General features: G+C 39.2%; 1 protein-coding gene across 1 annotated transcript in view; it reads left to right on the forward strand.

Annotated features, from left to right (window-relative positions):
• Positions 1–14,118, forward strand: part of NAV3 (neuron navigator 3) — a 463,204-nt gene that overhangs the window by 110,762 nt on the left and 338,324 nt on the right. The window contains exon 2 of the mRNA XM_035127692.2: positions 7,770–8,174. Coding sequence (XP_034983583.2) covers positions 8,103–8,174 — 72 coding nt within the window. The 5' untranslated portion in view covers positions 7,770–8,102. The remainder of the gene's footprint in view (positions 1–7,769; positions 8,175–14,118) is intronic.

A 14,118-nucleotide genomic window follows, 5' to 3' on the forward strand; every position in this document is an offset into this window, starting at 1 on the left:
ATAAAATGATAAATAACGGAAGGTTTGGGGTCCTAGGCATGGCATCTCAATCTGTACAGGGAAGCTGTTATTTATTTGAAAATGAGGCAGGGAGAAGATAGAGGGCATATTCATTTGACTTTTTGACAGGGGTAGAGCCAGAATCCAAGCCAATTTCAGAGAATGCTTTGTGTGGAAATAACAAATTGCTGGACCAGTGATAAGTGGCTCTGGGGGACTCTATGAATCAAGACAGATTCCAGCTTTTGGTAGACGATAAATGATAGGGGACTCCCCCGCCCTGAAAAATAGTGCCCCTCCCAAAAGACATATCTCACAAAACAATGGTATTAAAAGACCCTGAGGTGAAATGCTAATGTCAGTCCATTCTATAATTTTGTTTGTAACTTACAATAAAAATAAAAATCTCATTATCTTTTATACCCAACATCCCATTTATTCCTTAATTCTTTTTACTTGAATTTACTGCCATATTAAAATGCTATTTTTATATTAATATTTTCACAATTTATAAATGTTTATATTGATATAAACAATTAATAAAAACTGCTGGGATCACTCAAAAGCTGCTACAGATTTTAACATGGTATAATTTTGTTTCAGATATGTTCTGAAGGCCTCCCATTTTGATACAAGTTCAATTCCCGGTTTATTTTTTATTTTTTCAGATAGACTATCTAATTCAAAACATTCAGTCAATTTTTGTATCAACTCTTGTCTAGAAGGAATTATGTCACTCTCACTGCCACTATTGCATACAAAAAAGATCTTTAATTTTTTAAGGAATATCTGAATCAGTAATGCCCAACAGATATGCCTCTGGTTTCCTAATAAATGAGATTCTTAACATTTTTTCTAGTTCAAAGTGGATTTCCTCCCCAAATTTCTTTATTTTGCTACATTGCCACCATATATGGTACAGTGAACCTGTTTGGTCTCCACATCTCCAACAATTACTTTTGGCTCCTTTGTACATTTTGGCTAATTTCCATGGACCAGTGTTGCATTTTTAACAAGTTTTCCTTTATGGCATAGCATGTAGTAAGTTTACAACTATTCTTCCACAGGTTTTCCCATTGGGACATTGTTATAGCATACCCAAAGTCTTGAGACCACTTTATCATAGCTGATGTAACTTCCTCCTCCTCGACTTCCCAGTCAAGGAGGAGGCAGTAAGCTTTAGAAAGGGTTTTACTTTTTGAATTTATCACGTCGGATTCAAATCACGAGATTTCCTTGGTGAACCCTTTTTGTTTATCTACTTTAAATCTTTTGAATATTTGATAATATTGGAAACAATCTGTAATGACATGTCTTAATTCCTCAAAACTCTTAAGTTTCTATTGGTTCTCTTCTTCTTTTAAAAGTGTATTATAGGTAGGCCAATTTTCCAACATAATTTTCTTCTTCTTCACCACTGTGGCCTCTACTGGAGAGGCGAATTGGGCCACATTCATTAAAGTGCAACACATTTGCAGAAAGGAAGCAGGCTGTGTGATGCTAACTGTGTGAGCCAGTGCTGCCAAGGTAAGAGGGTAGTGTTTAAGGGAAGGTATTGCCTTCCCGTGAACATCACCCTTTTGGGTGAGTAGGGTGCTTCACCACCTCCCAGGGCTCCACAACTCTGAGTGGGTGTTTACAGGTGGGCCTCAAAAGTCTTCCTCACTCTACCAGCAAGTCTTGAGAACCTTCATCCTTAAAACTGCCTAGATCTGAATCGCCTGATAACTTCATGCACCTACCTGCCATGGAAAATGACAGGTCTAGCTTAGTCTAGATTTGTGTTTCCCAAGGTGTAGTTGCTCTGTTGTTGGTTATGAGCCAGGGACGAAAAGCTGCAATTTCACACTTTTTGAGGATCTGCCACAAGGTTGCAGTTTCATCCTTGGAAATTGCATTGGAACCAATGGGGCTTCCAATATTTTTTTTTTTAAATAAATTTTATTCCATTTTCCAAATTTAACCAATTAAAATAATAAAAAGAACATTATTTTATACAAAACATTATAGGATTTCATCTAACATCTTGCTCTGCCGAGCTACGACTTCCCCCCCTCCCTTCACGCGGGTTTCTTGTCAACTCCCTTTTTGCAGTTCCTTTTTGACTTTTTACTCAGTTCGTAGGATTTATTTCAATCCTGCAAGTGTTTTTAAAGATCTACAGTTTTTCTCCATATAGTCCACATATTTACTCCAGTCTTTTTGAAACCTTGTCTCCCCCTGGTCGCGAATCTTGCAAGTCATCCTTGCGAGTTCAGCATAGTCCATCATTTTAATCTGCCACTCCTCAATTGTTGGTAGTTCCTGTAGTTTCCATTTTTGGGCTAACAAAGTCCTAGCCGCGGTTGTCGCATACATAAACAATACTTGATCTTCTTTTCTAATCTCTTCTCCCATTATTCCTAACAAAAATGCTTCCGGTTTTTTTGGGAAGGTATATCTAAGCATCTTTTTCAACTCATTATATAGCATCTCCCAAAATCTTTTTACCTTATCGCATGTCCACCACATATGATAAAATTCACCATTTCCCTCTTTGCATTTCCAGCAAGTTTTATCACTCATTCTAAACATTTTGGCTAATTTAACTGGTGTTAAATACCATCTATACATCATCTTATACACATTTTCTTTCAAGGCAGTACATGCTGTAAATCTCAAGGTTTGAGTCCATAATTTCAACCACGCGTCATATTCAATATTATGCCCAAAATCTTTTGCCCACTTAATCATCGCTTCTTTTGTCAACTCATCTTTTGTATACCATTCTAACAGCAGATTATACATTTTTGACAGAAGCTTTGTTTTGCCTTCAAGCACTTCTATTTGGAATTTGGACCTTTTATCCTCAAATCCTATTTTTCTATCCTCCCTAAGAACATCATTTATTTGATGGTATTGTATCCATCCTGTTAAAACTCCTTTAATTTCTTCATAGGGTTTAAGTCTCCATCCTTTTTCAGTCCTTGTCAAGATTTCCTCATAAGTGGCCCACCTCCCCTCCATATTTACTTTCTTTACTGTTAATACCTCTACTGGTGAAACCCACCATGGTTTTTTAGTCTCCAGCAGCATTTTGTTTCTTTCCCACACCTCGTACAGAGATCTTCTTATCACATGATTAGTAAACCCAGTATGAGACTTCTTTTTATCATAACATAAATATGCATGCCATCCAAATCTATTATTAAAACCTTCCAAATCTAGCAAATCAGTATTCTTTAACGTTATCCACTCTTTAATCCAGCACATACAAGATGCTTCATAATAAAGTCTTAAGTCTGGCAGGGAGAAACCGCCTCTTTCTTTTCTATCTACCAAAATTTTATGTTTTATTCTAGGTTTTTTCCCCTGCCAGACAAATCTTGACAAAATCTTCTGCCATTCTTGGAATTGTCTTGTACCCTTCACTACAGGTATAGTTTGAAATAAGAATAACATTTTGGGCAAAATGTTCATCTTAATTGCTGCTATTCTTCCTAAGAATGACATGTTCATATTAGTCCACCTTTCCAGGTCTTTCTTTATTTCTCTCCATACTGGTTCATAGTTGTCGCTGTATAAATTAATATTCTTTGCTGTCATCCATATTCCGAGGTATTTTACTTTTTTTGCCACATCAAAACCATATTTTAAATGTATCTCTTGCTTTTCCTCTTTCGTCATATTCATTGCCATGACCTTGGTTTTCTGTCTATTTAGTTTAAATCCTGCTAATTGTCCAAATTTCTCCATTTCTTCTATAGCCTCTGCAACACTTTCATTAGGATTTTCTAGAGTTAAGACTAAGTCATCCGCGAAGGCTTTCACTTTGAATTGTTTCGCGCCTACTTTAATTCCTCTAATAGTTGAAAGATCTCTTAGTCTGTTCAATAGTACTTCCAGGACCATGATGAATAATAAAGGAGATAGAGGACAGCCCTGTCTGGTTCCTTTTGTGATGTCAAAATAATCTGTTAATGTATTATTAATTATCAATCTTGCTTTTTGTTCTGAATATATTGCCTCGATCCCATTCAAAAATGAATCTTTGCCAACCATCGATTCCAAATTCTTCTTCATAAACAGCCAAGATATATTGTCAAATGCTTTCTCTGCGTCCACAAACATTAACACTGCTGGCTTATCTATCTTGGTTTCCAGATATTCTATTACATCTACAATATGTCTAACATTGTCTTTTAACTGTCTGCCAGGAAGAAAACCAGCTTGGTCTTTATGTATCATTTCGTTCAAAGCTTCTTTTAATCTCTTGGACATTATATCTGCAAAGAGCTTATAATCATTATTCAATAAAGAAATTGGTCTGTAATTTCTAACTTCTAAGCCATCCGCTCCTGGTTTTGGAATCAATGTTATATATGCTTCCTTCCATGTATTTGGGATCTTTCCTCCTGCAAGGATGTCATTCATCACTTCTTCTAAAATTGGTACCAACTGTCCATTTAAAACTTTATAATATTTTGCTGATAATCCATCTGGTCCTGGGGCTTTTCCTAATTTCATTCTCATTATTGCCTGGTGTATTTCTTGTGTTGTTATCCTGTTATTAAGTTTCTTTCTTTCATCTTCTGGAATTTGTTTCAATCCATATTTTCTTAAGTAGTCACTGATCTTCTTCTCCTCTTCTTTCTTTTTGCAATACAACTCTTTATAGAATTTTTGAAAGGCTTTTTTTATTTCCTTTGGTTCCTCGGTTACTTTTCCTTCCATATTTATCTTCACTATCGCGTTTTGATTTTGACGCTTCCTTAATTGCCAAGCCAACAGTTTTCCTGTTTTGTTCGCTGATTCAAAATTCTTTTGTCTCATCTGCTTTATTTTCCACTCTATCTCCTGATTGATCAACATAGAGAATTGTGTCTGTAACATCTTTATATTATTTTTGATCTGTTGATTCTCTGGTTTATCTATCAGGTTTTTCTCATTTTCCATGAGACATTTCAGAATTTCTTCCTTCTTCTTTTCTTTCTTTCGTTTCAGAAAACTGTTTTGCTGTATTAGAAAGCCTCTCATCACTGCTTTACTTGCATCCCATACCATGTCTAATCCAGTGTCTTTGTGTAAGTTCCAGTAAAAATAGTCTTTCAGAACATTCTTGGCTTTTTTCACCACCTCTTTGTCTTCAAAAAGCTCTTCGTTCATTCTCCACCTAAAGGAATTCTGGTCTTTGCTTTTCATTTCCATAAATATTGAGTTATGATCTGACAGTGTTCGTGGTATTATCTCTATTTTGCTCACCCTGGGCACTAGTTCTTTGGAGATCCATATATGATCTATTCTTCCAGAACTTTGATTTGGTTCTGAGAAGAATGTAAACTGTTTAAGCGTAGGGTGCTTTAACCTCCAAATGTCCACTAGGCCCAGGTTTTCTACCAATTCAAAGAAGGATTTTGGTAATTTACCCTCATTCTTCCTTTTCTTTGTCCTATCCAATTCTGGTACTGTCACTCCGTTGAAATCGCCCATAAGTACTATCTTTTGATCCATGAAATCTATCAACCTTTCCTCCAAATTCTTGTAAAATTCAGCTTTATTTTCATTCGGCGCATAGATCCCCACCACCAACATTTTTTCTCCTTGGGTCGATATTTGGACCGCTATCATTCTTCCATCTTCGTCTTTAAAGATCAAATTCGGGTCCAATTTGTCCTTTATATACAAAACCACTCCTCTCTTTTTATTTTCTGCCGAATTTATAAATTCTTTACCCAACCTTTTATTTTTAAGAATATAATTATGTTTTTTCGCCACATGTGTTTCCTGGAGGCAAATTATATCCAAATTTTTCTTCTTCAAAATATGATCAATTTTATTTCTTTTGACTTTATTATTCAAGCCATTCACATTCCAGGAATGTATCTTCAACGCCATTTTACTTCCTAATTTCAGGAAGAAAAGATTTTATCTAGTCTTGGTCGGGTTTCTTACTTAAATTTTTATCCTCTTCTTCTTCTTCACTCTCTGACTCTTTATCCTCTTCTTCTTCTTTTCCCTGATCCTCTTCCTCTGATTTTTCTTCTTCTTCTTTTTTCTTTCTTCTTCTTCTTTGTGGTTTTGGTTCTTCTTCTTCCTCTGCTGTCGCTTCAGCTAGAACAGCCAGATCCGGGGTCAACTCTCCCAAAATTTTTTCATATTTTCTCAAGAATTTCCCAATATCATGCATGCTTGTCAGCACATGTCTTTTCTCTTTGTAGAAAAACATTATTCCTTCAGGGTATTCCCATCTGTGTTGGATTCCATTTTTCCTAAGCAAGGCCACCATTGCTTTATAATTGTCGCGTTTTTTCAAAAATCTTCCTGGAATTTCTTTAAACACGATTATAGACTTGCCTCCGATGATTAGCTTATTGGTGAAACTCAGGCTTAAAATCTCATTTTTCATCTCCATTGTGTTGAAAATCACCACGCAATCACCAGGCGCTTTCCTGGCTTTGGCCTTTGCTGATTTTACTTTAATTCTAAATGCATTTACAATTGTCTGACTCACTTCTTCATCCGTCTTTCCCATCCATTTTGCCAATTCAGCAATTATCCTTGATTTAATATCTTCCCCTGATTCTTCAGGGATGCCCCTCAGTTTCACATTCAATTGCCTTTGCTTCATTTCAATTAATGCTAAATTGTCAAGCATTTGTTCATGTGCCCGGTCCATTTTCTTCATTTTATCTTTCACTTTATCTGTCTCTTTTTTGACCTCCTTTACATCTTTTTGGGTTTTCTTGATTGATTCTTCCATTGTTTTGGATCTCACCGACAAATCTTTTATTTGAGTCGATAATTCTCCCACCGCTCCTTCAATCTTCTTATCAATCTCTCCCAATTTCTTATCCATTCGTTGTTCACTATGTTTAAATTCATCTTTAATTTTTTGCCATAAAGCTTCTAAATCCTTGACTTCTTCTTGTTTTGAGCCTCTTCTATCTTTTGGTGTTCCTGCTGCCTTCTTTTCTTCTTTGCCAGCCATTCTCCTGCAAAAAAAAAAAAATCAAAAAGAGGGGAAATTCCCCTCTTCACCACTAGGGGGACCGGTACTAGTAAATTCTTACAATAAACCTGCAGTACCCTATCCGCCCCTAGATGGCACTATACTCAATTCCAGGACCCAAATTCACCTATTGTTCCTTCTGCCACCGGGTCTGACACTCTACAATCCCCAGCCTTCCAGTACTTTTCCACTCCCAAAGGCAGAGAAACAACAGTTTTTAATTACATTAGTTCAGTCCCTTTTTAACAAAATCCTTCTTCAGCTCTCAAGCAGCCAAGTTCCCCTTTTATTTCTTAAAACCTGAAACAAAGAAGCCAAGTCCCGCAACTCTTCAGCCACTTGTGGGCTTAATCCACATGTTAAATCCAATAAAACCCCAAAAAGACCAGATACTTCAGCCACTTGTCGGCTTAATCCAAATAAGGAAAAGTAAAGACCCCAGATCTGTAGTTCCAAAGCGATAAACCCCCTCTTCAGCCACTTGCTAGCTTAATCCAAAATCGACCAATGGGGCTTCCAATAAATGCATTTACTTTAAAGGCTGTTCAGTACATTGTGTTGGAGAAAAGGGAAAACTGGGCAATCACACTTAGTTGGAAATAAGCCCCACTGGACTCTTTGATGGGACATTTCTCAGTATATATGTTGAGGAAATGACTGAATAAACCTTTTGTGCGTATTATATTTTTACTGGTAATTTGCTTCTCAGTTAACCAGCTTCTTCCACATATAAAAAGAAAAATATAGGAATAATAAAATGTTTTTTTTCCTTTTTCAACAGATTCACAGACAGGATGTAACCTTTAAAAATGGAAGCTTGTATAGGAAGCAACAGATAGCACTTGGAGCTTAAAGAAGTGGATGAACATTTCTCTTTGGATGTATTGTCTTTTAAGAACGATATGTTGATTCAGAAGGTCCGAAGAGAGAATCGTGAAATTTATTTCCTCTACTCAGTCACTGGATTTTTAAACCATTCCTTGGGAGTGGTGAATTTCCACTAAGGTGTGTGATGGAAAAAGCAGTGCATCTCTGTGTCTGTAACCCATACGTTGTGGATTAGTTTGCTGTTCCAAGGTACAAATTCCATTTTGAGGGACAAGGAACTGATGTGATGGATTTACCTTCAGAAATGAGCAGGCATGGAAGGAATCCGCTCAGCCACAAGCTAGAAGATCAGAAAAAGGTAAAAAACTCACTTTTGATAATTAAATGCCTTTTAAAATTAGTATCCCCTTTCCCCACAAATATATTTTTTGAAATGCTCTAACCTTTCCAAAACACTGTGTAAAATTGTGTCTTTATTTGTATCCTTATTGCTCCATATCAGTCTGTTTCTGTGCAGCTGATTTTCATTGCTACTACCTGATAATCGGACTTCCAAAGGGTCTTGAAATTATCTGGCAAATTGGTTGTCAAAAACCCTCGCTTTCCCTCCGTCCCTGACTCTGTGCCAAATGTCTCCTGTAATAAGCAATATTGTTAACTTTGTGCTGACCTTGTTTGAATACGTTCTTCCTCACGGTGAGAGTGACAATTTGCTCTTCCCAGACTCTTCCGATGGTAACTGGGAAAACTGCATTTCTATGTAATTAATGCTTGTTAGCATTATGTGTGGAATGATCAAATGTGTTGCTTTTGCTTTTTTAAAATGGTCTTTAATTGAAGGAAATAGAATAACTAAGCTATTGGATAGCCACCTCCTGTTTCATGTTTCCTGGGATGATTTACAAATTTGATGAGGAAGAATACTTCCTGTTTTTAATAGGTGCCTTGTACAGCTGTTATTACATTACAGTACGAGGGAATACAGGTGCAGCAGAGGTGTGTGTTTATACCTGTCCCCAATGTTGTGTGAATTCTCCTGTCTGCTTTGTGGGATGAAAGTTAACTTCTACAGCAGAGAACCTTTGTGTCTGTGGAGGCTCCCTCCATAATGGTGAACCTTGATTCTGACAGATCATTACACTGACCAGTTGAAAGTCAATTGATCTTCATTGTGTAAAACAAACAAACAAACCACAAACACCAATGCTACGTGCTCTAAAAGAAAGACTTATTGGGTAGCTGTAGAGGAGACATTGTGTGGCAAAAGTAAGGTGTTCACCAGTGATATTTTAGGAATACCCTTCTGCTGAGGAGGAAGTTGGCCTTGAATGGTTTCTTCTAGTCTTGTTTCTATATGTTCCATTTGCTGTGTGCAGAGCTATGAAGAAATGCAGTTACTATTGAAGTCTGGTTGCTTTTCATGGATGTCTGAACAGCAAAATCTATCCCGTTTAGTTTGTGTTGATGGTGTTAGGACATTTTATTGGCTGACTTAGGCTTCTCAGTATGTCATACTTGGCAGAAGGTTGAATAACAGTGCAATCCTTTTAAACAGTGCAGACTTTTAGAAGACATCTGAAGGCAGCCCTGTTTAGGGAAGCTTTTAATGTTTAATATACAGTACTATTGTATTTTAATATTCTGGTGGAAGCCGCCCAGAGTGGCTGGGGAAACCCAGCCAGATGGGCGGGGTATAAATAAATAAATAAATAATAATTATTATTAATCCTATACATATCTACTCAGAAGTAAGAACCATTGAGTTCAATGGGACTTATTTCTAGGTGAGAGGGTATATGTTTGTAACATAAGACTGCTATGTTTGCCATTGAGGCAAAGGGAAATGGATTTTCCTTCTAATGTCACCTGTGTTCAGTTTCATAGCCCTGTGGTGGGTTTTATGGTAGTCTGTATAGCAATAGGTGTGATTTGAAAAATCTACTGATTGTTGTGGTTGCACTATATTTTATCTATTGAGTATAAAGTAACTGATATGTATGAATCCAGTTTCTAGGGTTTTACATCCCAATTTTTCAGTCTTGAAATGCCAACACTTCAGTTATAGAACCACCATTTCCACCTGAAGTCAGGTTGGTGAGAGCCATTTAAAAACCTTATTTATCTATTTTGCTAGTGGTATTGAAAATACTGTACTGTATTGGTTGCTATAATTGGTTGTTGAATTGAATTTTAATGCCTGCATTTTCATTTCCAATGATTAAAAAAAATCATAAAAAAATCAGGTGTTTCTCTGCTTGTCAAGCAACAGCTGCTAACAAATTAGACAGCGCTTGGAAAAACTGCTCATTTTTATCACTTCAGGAAACATTGCAATTCATGAGCACAGGGCACTGGTCAACGTTTCGGGAACTAACATTGCTAACCTTCTAATGAACTTAATATTTCACAATGTTAGTATTGTTTAGTTGGTTTGCTATATTTGGATTTTAAATGAAATTGTACCAGGCTGTCTATTGTAGTGATGCATTGATAGGTATTACAGTTTGTGTGTTTCTCACCACTTAGGGCATAGTTATGTGGAAACGCAGCATACAAATTAAAATAATATAACAACACTGACTCAGCTACAGTTCTACCAGAGTCCTTTTTGAGCCACCCCTAAAATGGTGGGCTGGATCCACTCATTTGGGATGAAGAGATGATTTACATAGGCCTGGTTTGCATGTAATGCTAAGTCAAACTCACACCAGACAAACCACCCACTGTAACAAAGGTTTTGTTATTGGCTGACCAAGAGCCTGGATGAAATGCTAAGCCAAACCATGATATCTTTTCTCTGACAATGCTTCCTGTGACTCATGTATGCATCACCATATGCAGCTCTGGAAAGCATCAGTGCCATCTCGGAAGAGGCATTCTCACCTTTATGGTTATTTATTTAACATTGGTAAAAATATAACAAATGCAAAACATGTAAACATAAAGGATAAGATTTTAGAGTCTTCTCCCTTTTCTGACTTTGAAGGCAAAACTACTTCCAGAAGTCCTCAATGAATGCAGTATATTTTTGCTTAAGTGCTCTGCAGAACTAGTTTGCTGGATGCAAAGTACTCATACTGCTTTCTATCTTCAAAGGACACCTGCTAGCACTGAACAGACAGAGGGGAATGCTTGAAAGTCTGCTGCAGCTGTAGCCTTGTCGGACTCAGGAGATGTGTATTTTATGTGTGTTCCCATTCCATGAAGCACTTTTTTAAAAAACAAAAAGACAAAAACCATGGTCTTGCCTTGCAATGTTGCTTTTATTAGTTACTGCTATGCATTTCAGCAGCAACAGGTTTGAGCTCCTGTTGCTACCACATAGCTGATCGCAAATTAATTTCATTAAGGCATAATAGCAGTATACTGTTTTGAGTCTGTGCTCAAAACAGCTCAGCTATTTAGCAATTGTTTGTGTTATCAGGTTCTTCTGTTGCTGAAATGAACAGTGCTTCATATTTATTGATAAGCACTAGGTGAAGTGAGTTGCAGTGGAGGGGGGGAGCAGGGAGGGGAAAGAGAGTTTGGTCTGATTACTTTCTTGGCTTGGGGTAATTGTATATTCAGTGCTAACTAGATTCTCCATGAGTGGATTGATGTGGCAACATGGAGATCTTGTTGCACCCACACACTTGTGATGGTCATCGCAGTGCTTTTAAACATTTCCCCTCCAAGCTCTTGCATCTGCAATCCTGAAGAACTCGTCTGTCAGTGTTTAGATTGTCTTCCACCTCTGAACACCTTGGAGAAGAACTTGACAAGATGACACTAATGTGTGAATTTATCTCATAAAGCAAAATACAAAATGTGTGGGTTATTTTATTCAGGGAGAAAAACCTCTGATGATTAAGTGTTACAGCTTTGCATACCTGTGGGAATTAAATAGCATTTTTCTATAAAAATGAAGCAAAACAACAGCTTACGTTAAAATTCAAATGGCTTTTTTCTTCTTTAATTGGACAAGGTCATGACCATCATTTCCTTGTCTTTCCTTCCCTACAATGTTGTCAGTTTTCCATGTGATGATGAGATCAGCCAATGGCATGTAGAATTGCCCTTCATCCTGTCCCTGCTTTCCCAATTAAGAGGGCTGCCTGGGTACTTATGCCTTGTAGTAGACCAAAACCATAAACAGGAGCAAGGCACACAGAATCATTAGCTTATAATGATAGCACAGACGTAATCTGTGGATAACTGCTGTTGGTTTCACAGGCACCATCAGCCCTAAGTGAGTATAGTGCATAGCTGCCAAGTACCCCATTTCCCCCAGGAAACCCCTGTTTTTTCGTACCGTTTCCCGGTGGTCCCCCATATCAGTTCGTCCCCTTATTCCCCTCCTGCTGGCGAACATTTTTTTCCTGCTTTGCCCATCTATGGGCACCAAAATGGCCGGCGCCGGAAGTCGCATCTACGCATGTCCAGAAGTGCGTAGACACAACTTCCGGTATCGGCGCCAGCCCTTTTCGGTGCCCATAGATGGGCAAAGTGACACCGGAAGTTGCATCTACGCACTTTCGGACATGCGTAGACGCGACTTCCGGTGTTGGCGCCGGCCATTTTCGGTGCCCATAGATGGGCAAAGTGACACCGGAAGTTGTGTCTATGCAACTTCCAGTGTCACGCGGCTGCCGGTCCCAGATTTTGCAGTCCAGGACTTGGCAGGTATGGTATAGTGATGGTCAATGATGGCAACAAAGCTATATGAACAGAAATTACTAGGAATCTGACACCTTCCATGTGTTTCCAGGCAGGGATGGGAGTAGCCCTGGGTCTGCAGAACTGAAGGGAATATGCTTTGGCCTTTTCTACTGACCTGAGACCTAAGGGTTTGTTGGAAGAACACTGCAGAAAGGGAAAAACCAGGTTGGTCAAAGAAACAGTGGCTGTGGGAGTGCTTGATTCCCCACTCCTTGCTTGAAGGAGCACTTCAGTCCAGCTACTGTTGCTGGGTCGATTTAGGCTTTCACAGCACCGTCTTAAGCACCCCTGTCGCCATGGTGCGCCGGATCTCTCCGGTGCCCTTCCGCCCCGTTTCCCAGCGCGGTGGATGGGTGGGTGCGGCGCTGCTGCGTGGCGGGCGGGATGGCACAACGCGATCTCTCCGGCACCCTCCCGCCCCGTTTCCCAGCCCGATGGGCGCCGCGCGCAGCGGACCGGCGGGCCGGCCGGCCAGCGGGTGGGCGCAGCTCGCAGCGCCCTCCTGGCGGGCCGGCGCCATGGTGCCCTGCGCCACCGGGGGTCTACGACGAGCCGGCCCTGGGCTTTCAGCATCTTTTACCTTCTGCAAAGGCAGGGGACTTGTTAGGATGGTCGCTTCTTGGAGGGTGATGGATCCAATTGTCTTCCAGGCAGCTCTGGAAGATTTTCTGGCTGATATGACTGGTGCTCCTGTTGAAACCCTGGCCAATTTGTATAACATGAGAATGGCTTTGGGCCATTGATAACATGATCACCCCTGAGCTTCATATAGTCTGCTTGGCTCCTTTGTGTACTCCAGAACTCAGGGCATTGAAACAAGATGGGAGATGGCTTGAACACAAGTGGAGGAAAACTACGGACAAATGCAATCAAACACTGGCGAGTGCTTATTCTCAAGTTTACTCAGTAACGGTGAAGCCAATAAAGAAAGCATACCTTGCTGCCTCCAGTGCATCCTCACCATGCTGTCTGGCAGTAATTTTCTGGGTAGTTTGGGGCCTTTTACAATCTGGTCCAAAGTAGGTGGTAGAACCAGTGGTAGCTCTCTGTGACTCATTTACAAAACATTTTGAGGAACAAATCACTTGCACCTGCCAGGACCTTGACACTGCTGTTACAGGAGATGAATCTCAAGAGGCATGCAGAGCACTATGTAGTCCAGCTATCTTTCAAAGTTAGAAGATATGGACAAGGTGCTTAGTTTGGCCAAGCTCTTGCTCCTTGCTCCTCATTGCTGATAAAAAGTAGCAGGGAGGGGACAGCTGACCGGGCAAGGGTAGTGATTAATATACGCATCCCCAAACTTCGGCCCTCCAGATGTTTTGGACTACAATTCCCATCTTCCCGGCCACTGGTCCTGTTAGCTAGGGATCATGGGAGTTGTAGGCCAAAACATCTGGAGGGCCGCAGTTTGGGGGTGGCTTTTAAATATTGCCTTGGTTTCAAATATTATTGAAATCTGTTGAAAGTCACTTTGAGGCTAGTTCAAAACCACACCCTTCTTATTGGCTGTATCTAGCATCTGGTTAATTAATATCACTTAGTTATTTGTACTGCACACATCCATGTACATTTTATAAAAAGATGACAGTCCTGTAATTAAC

The sequence above is a fragment of the Zootoca vivipara genome, chromosome 10 (genome assembly GCF_963506605.1).
Source record: "Zootoca vivipara chromosome 10, rZooViv1.1, whole genome shotgun sequence".
Classification (NCBI taxonomy): Eukaryota; Metazoa; Chordata; class Lepidosauria; order Squamata; family Lacertidae; genus Zootoca; species Zootoca vivipara.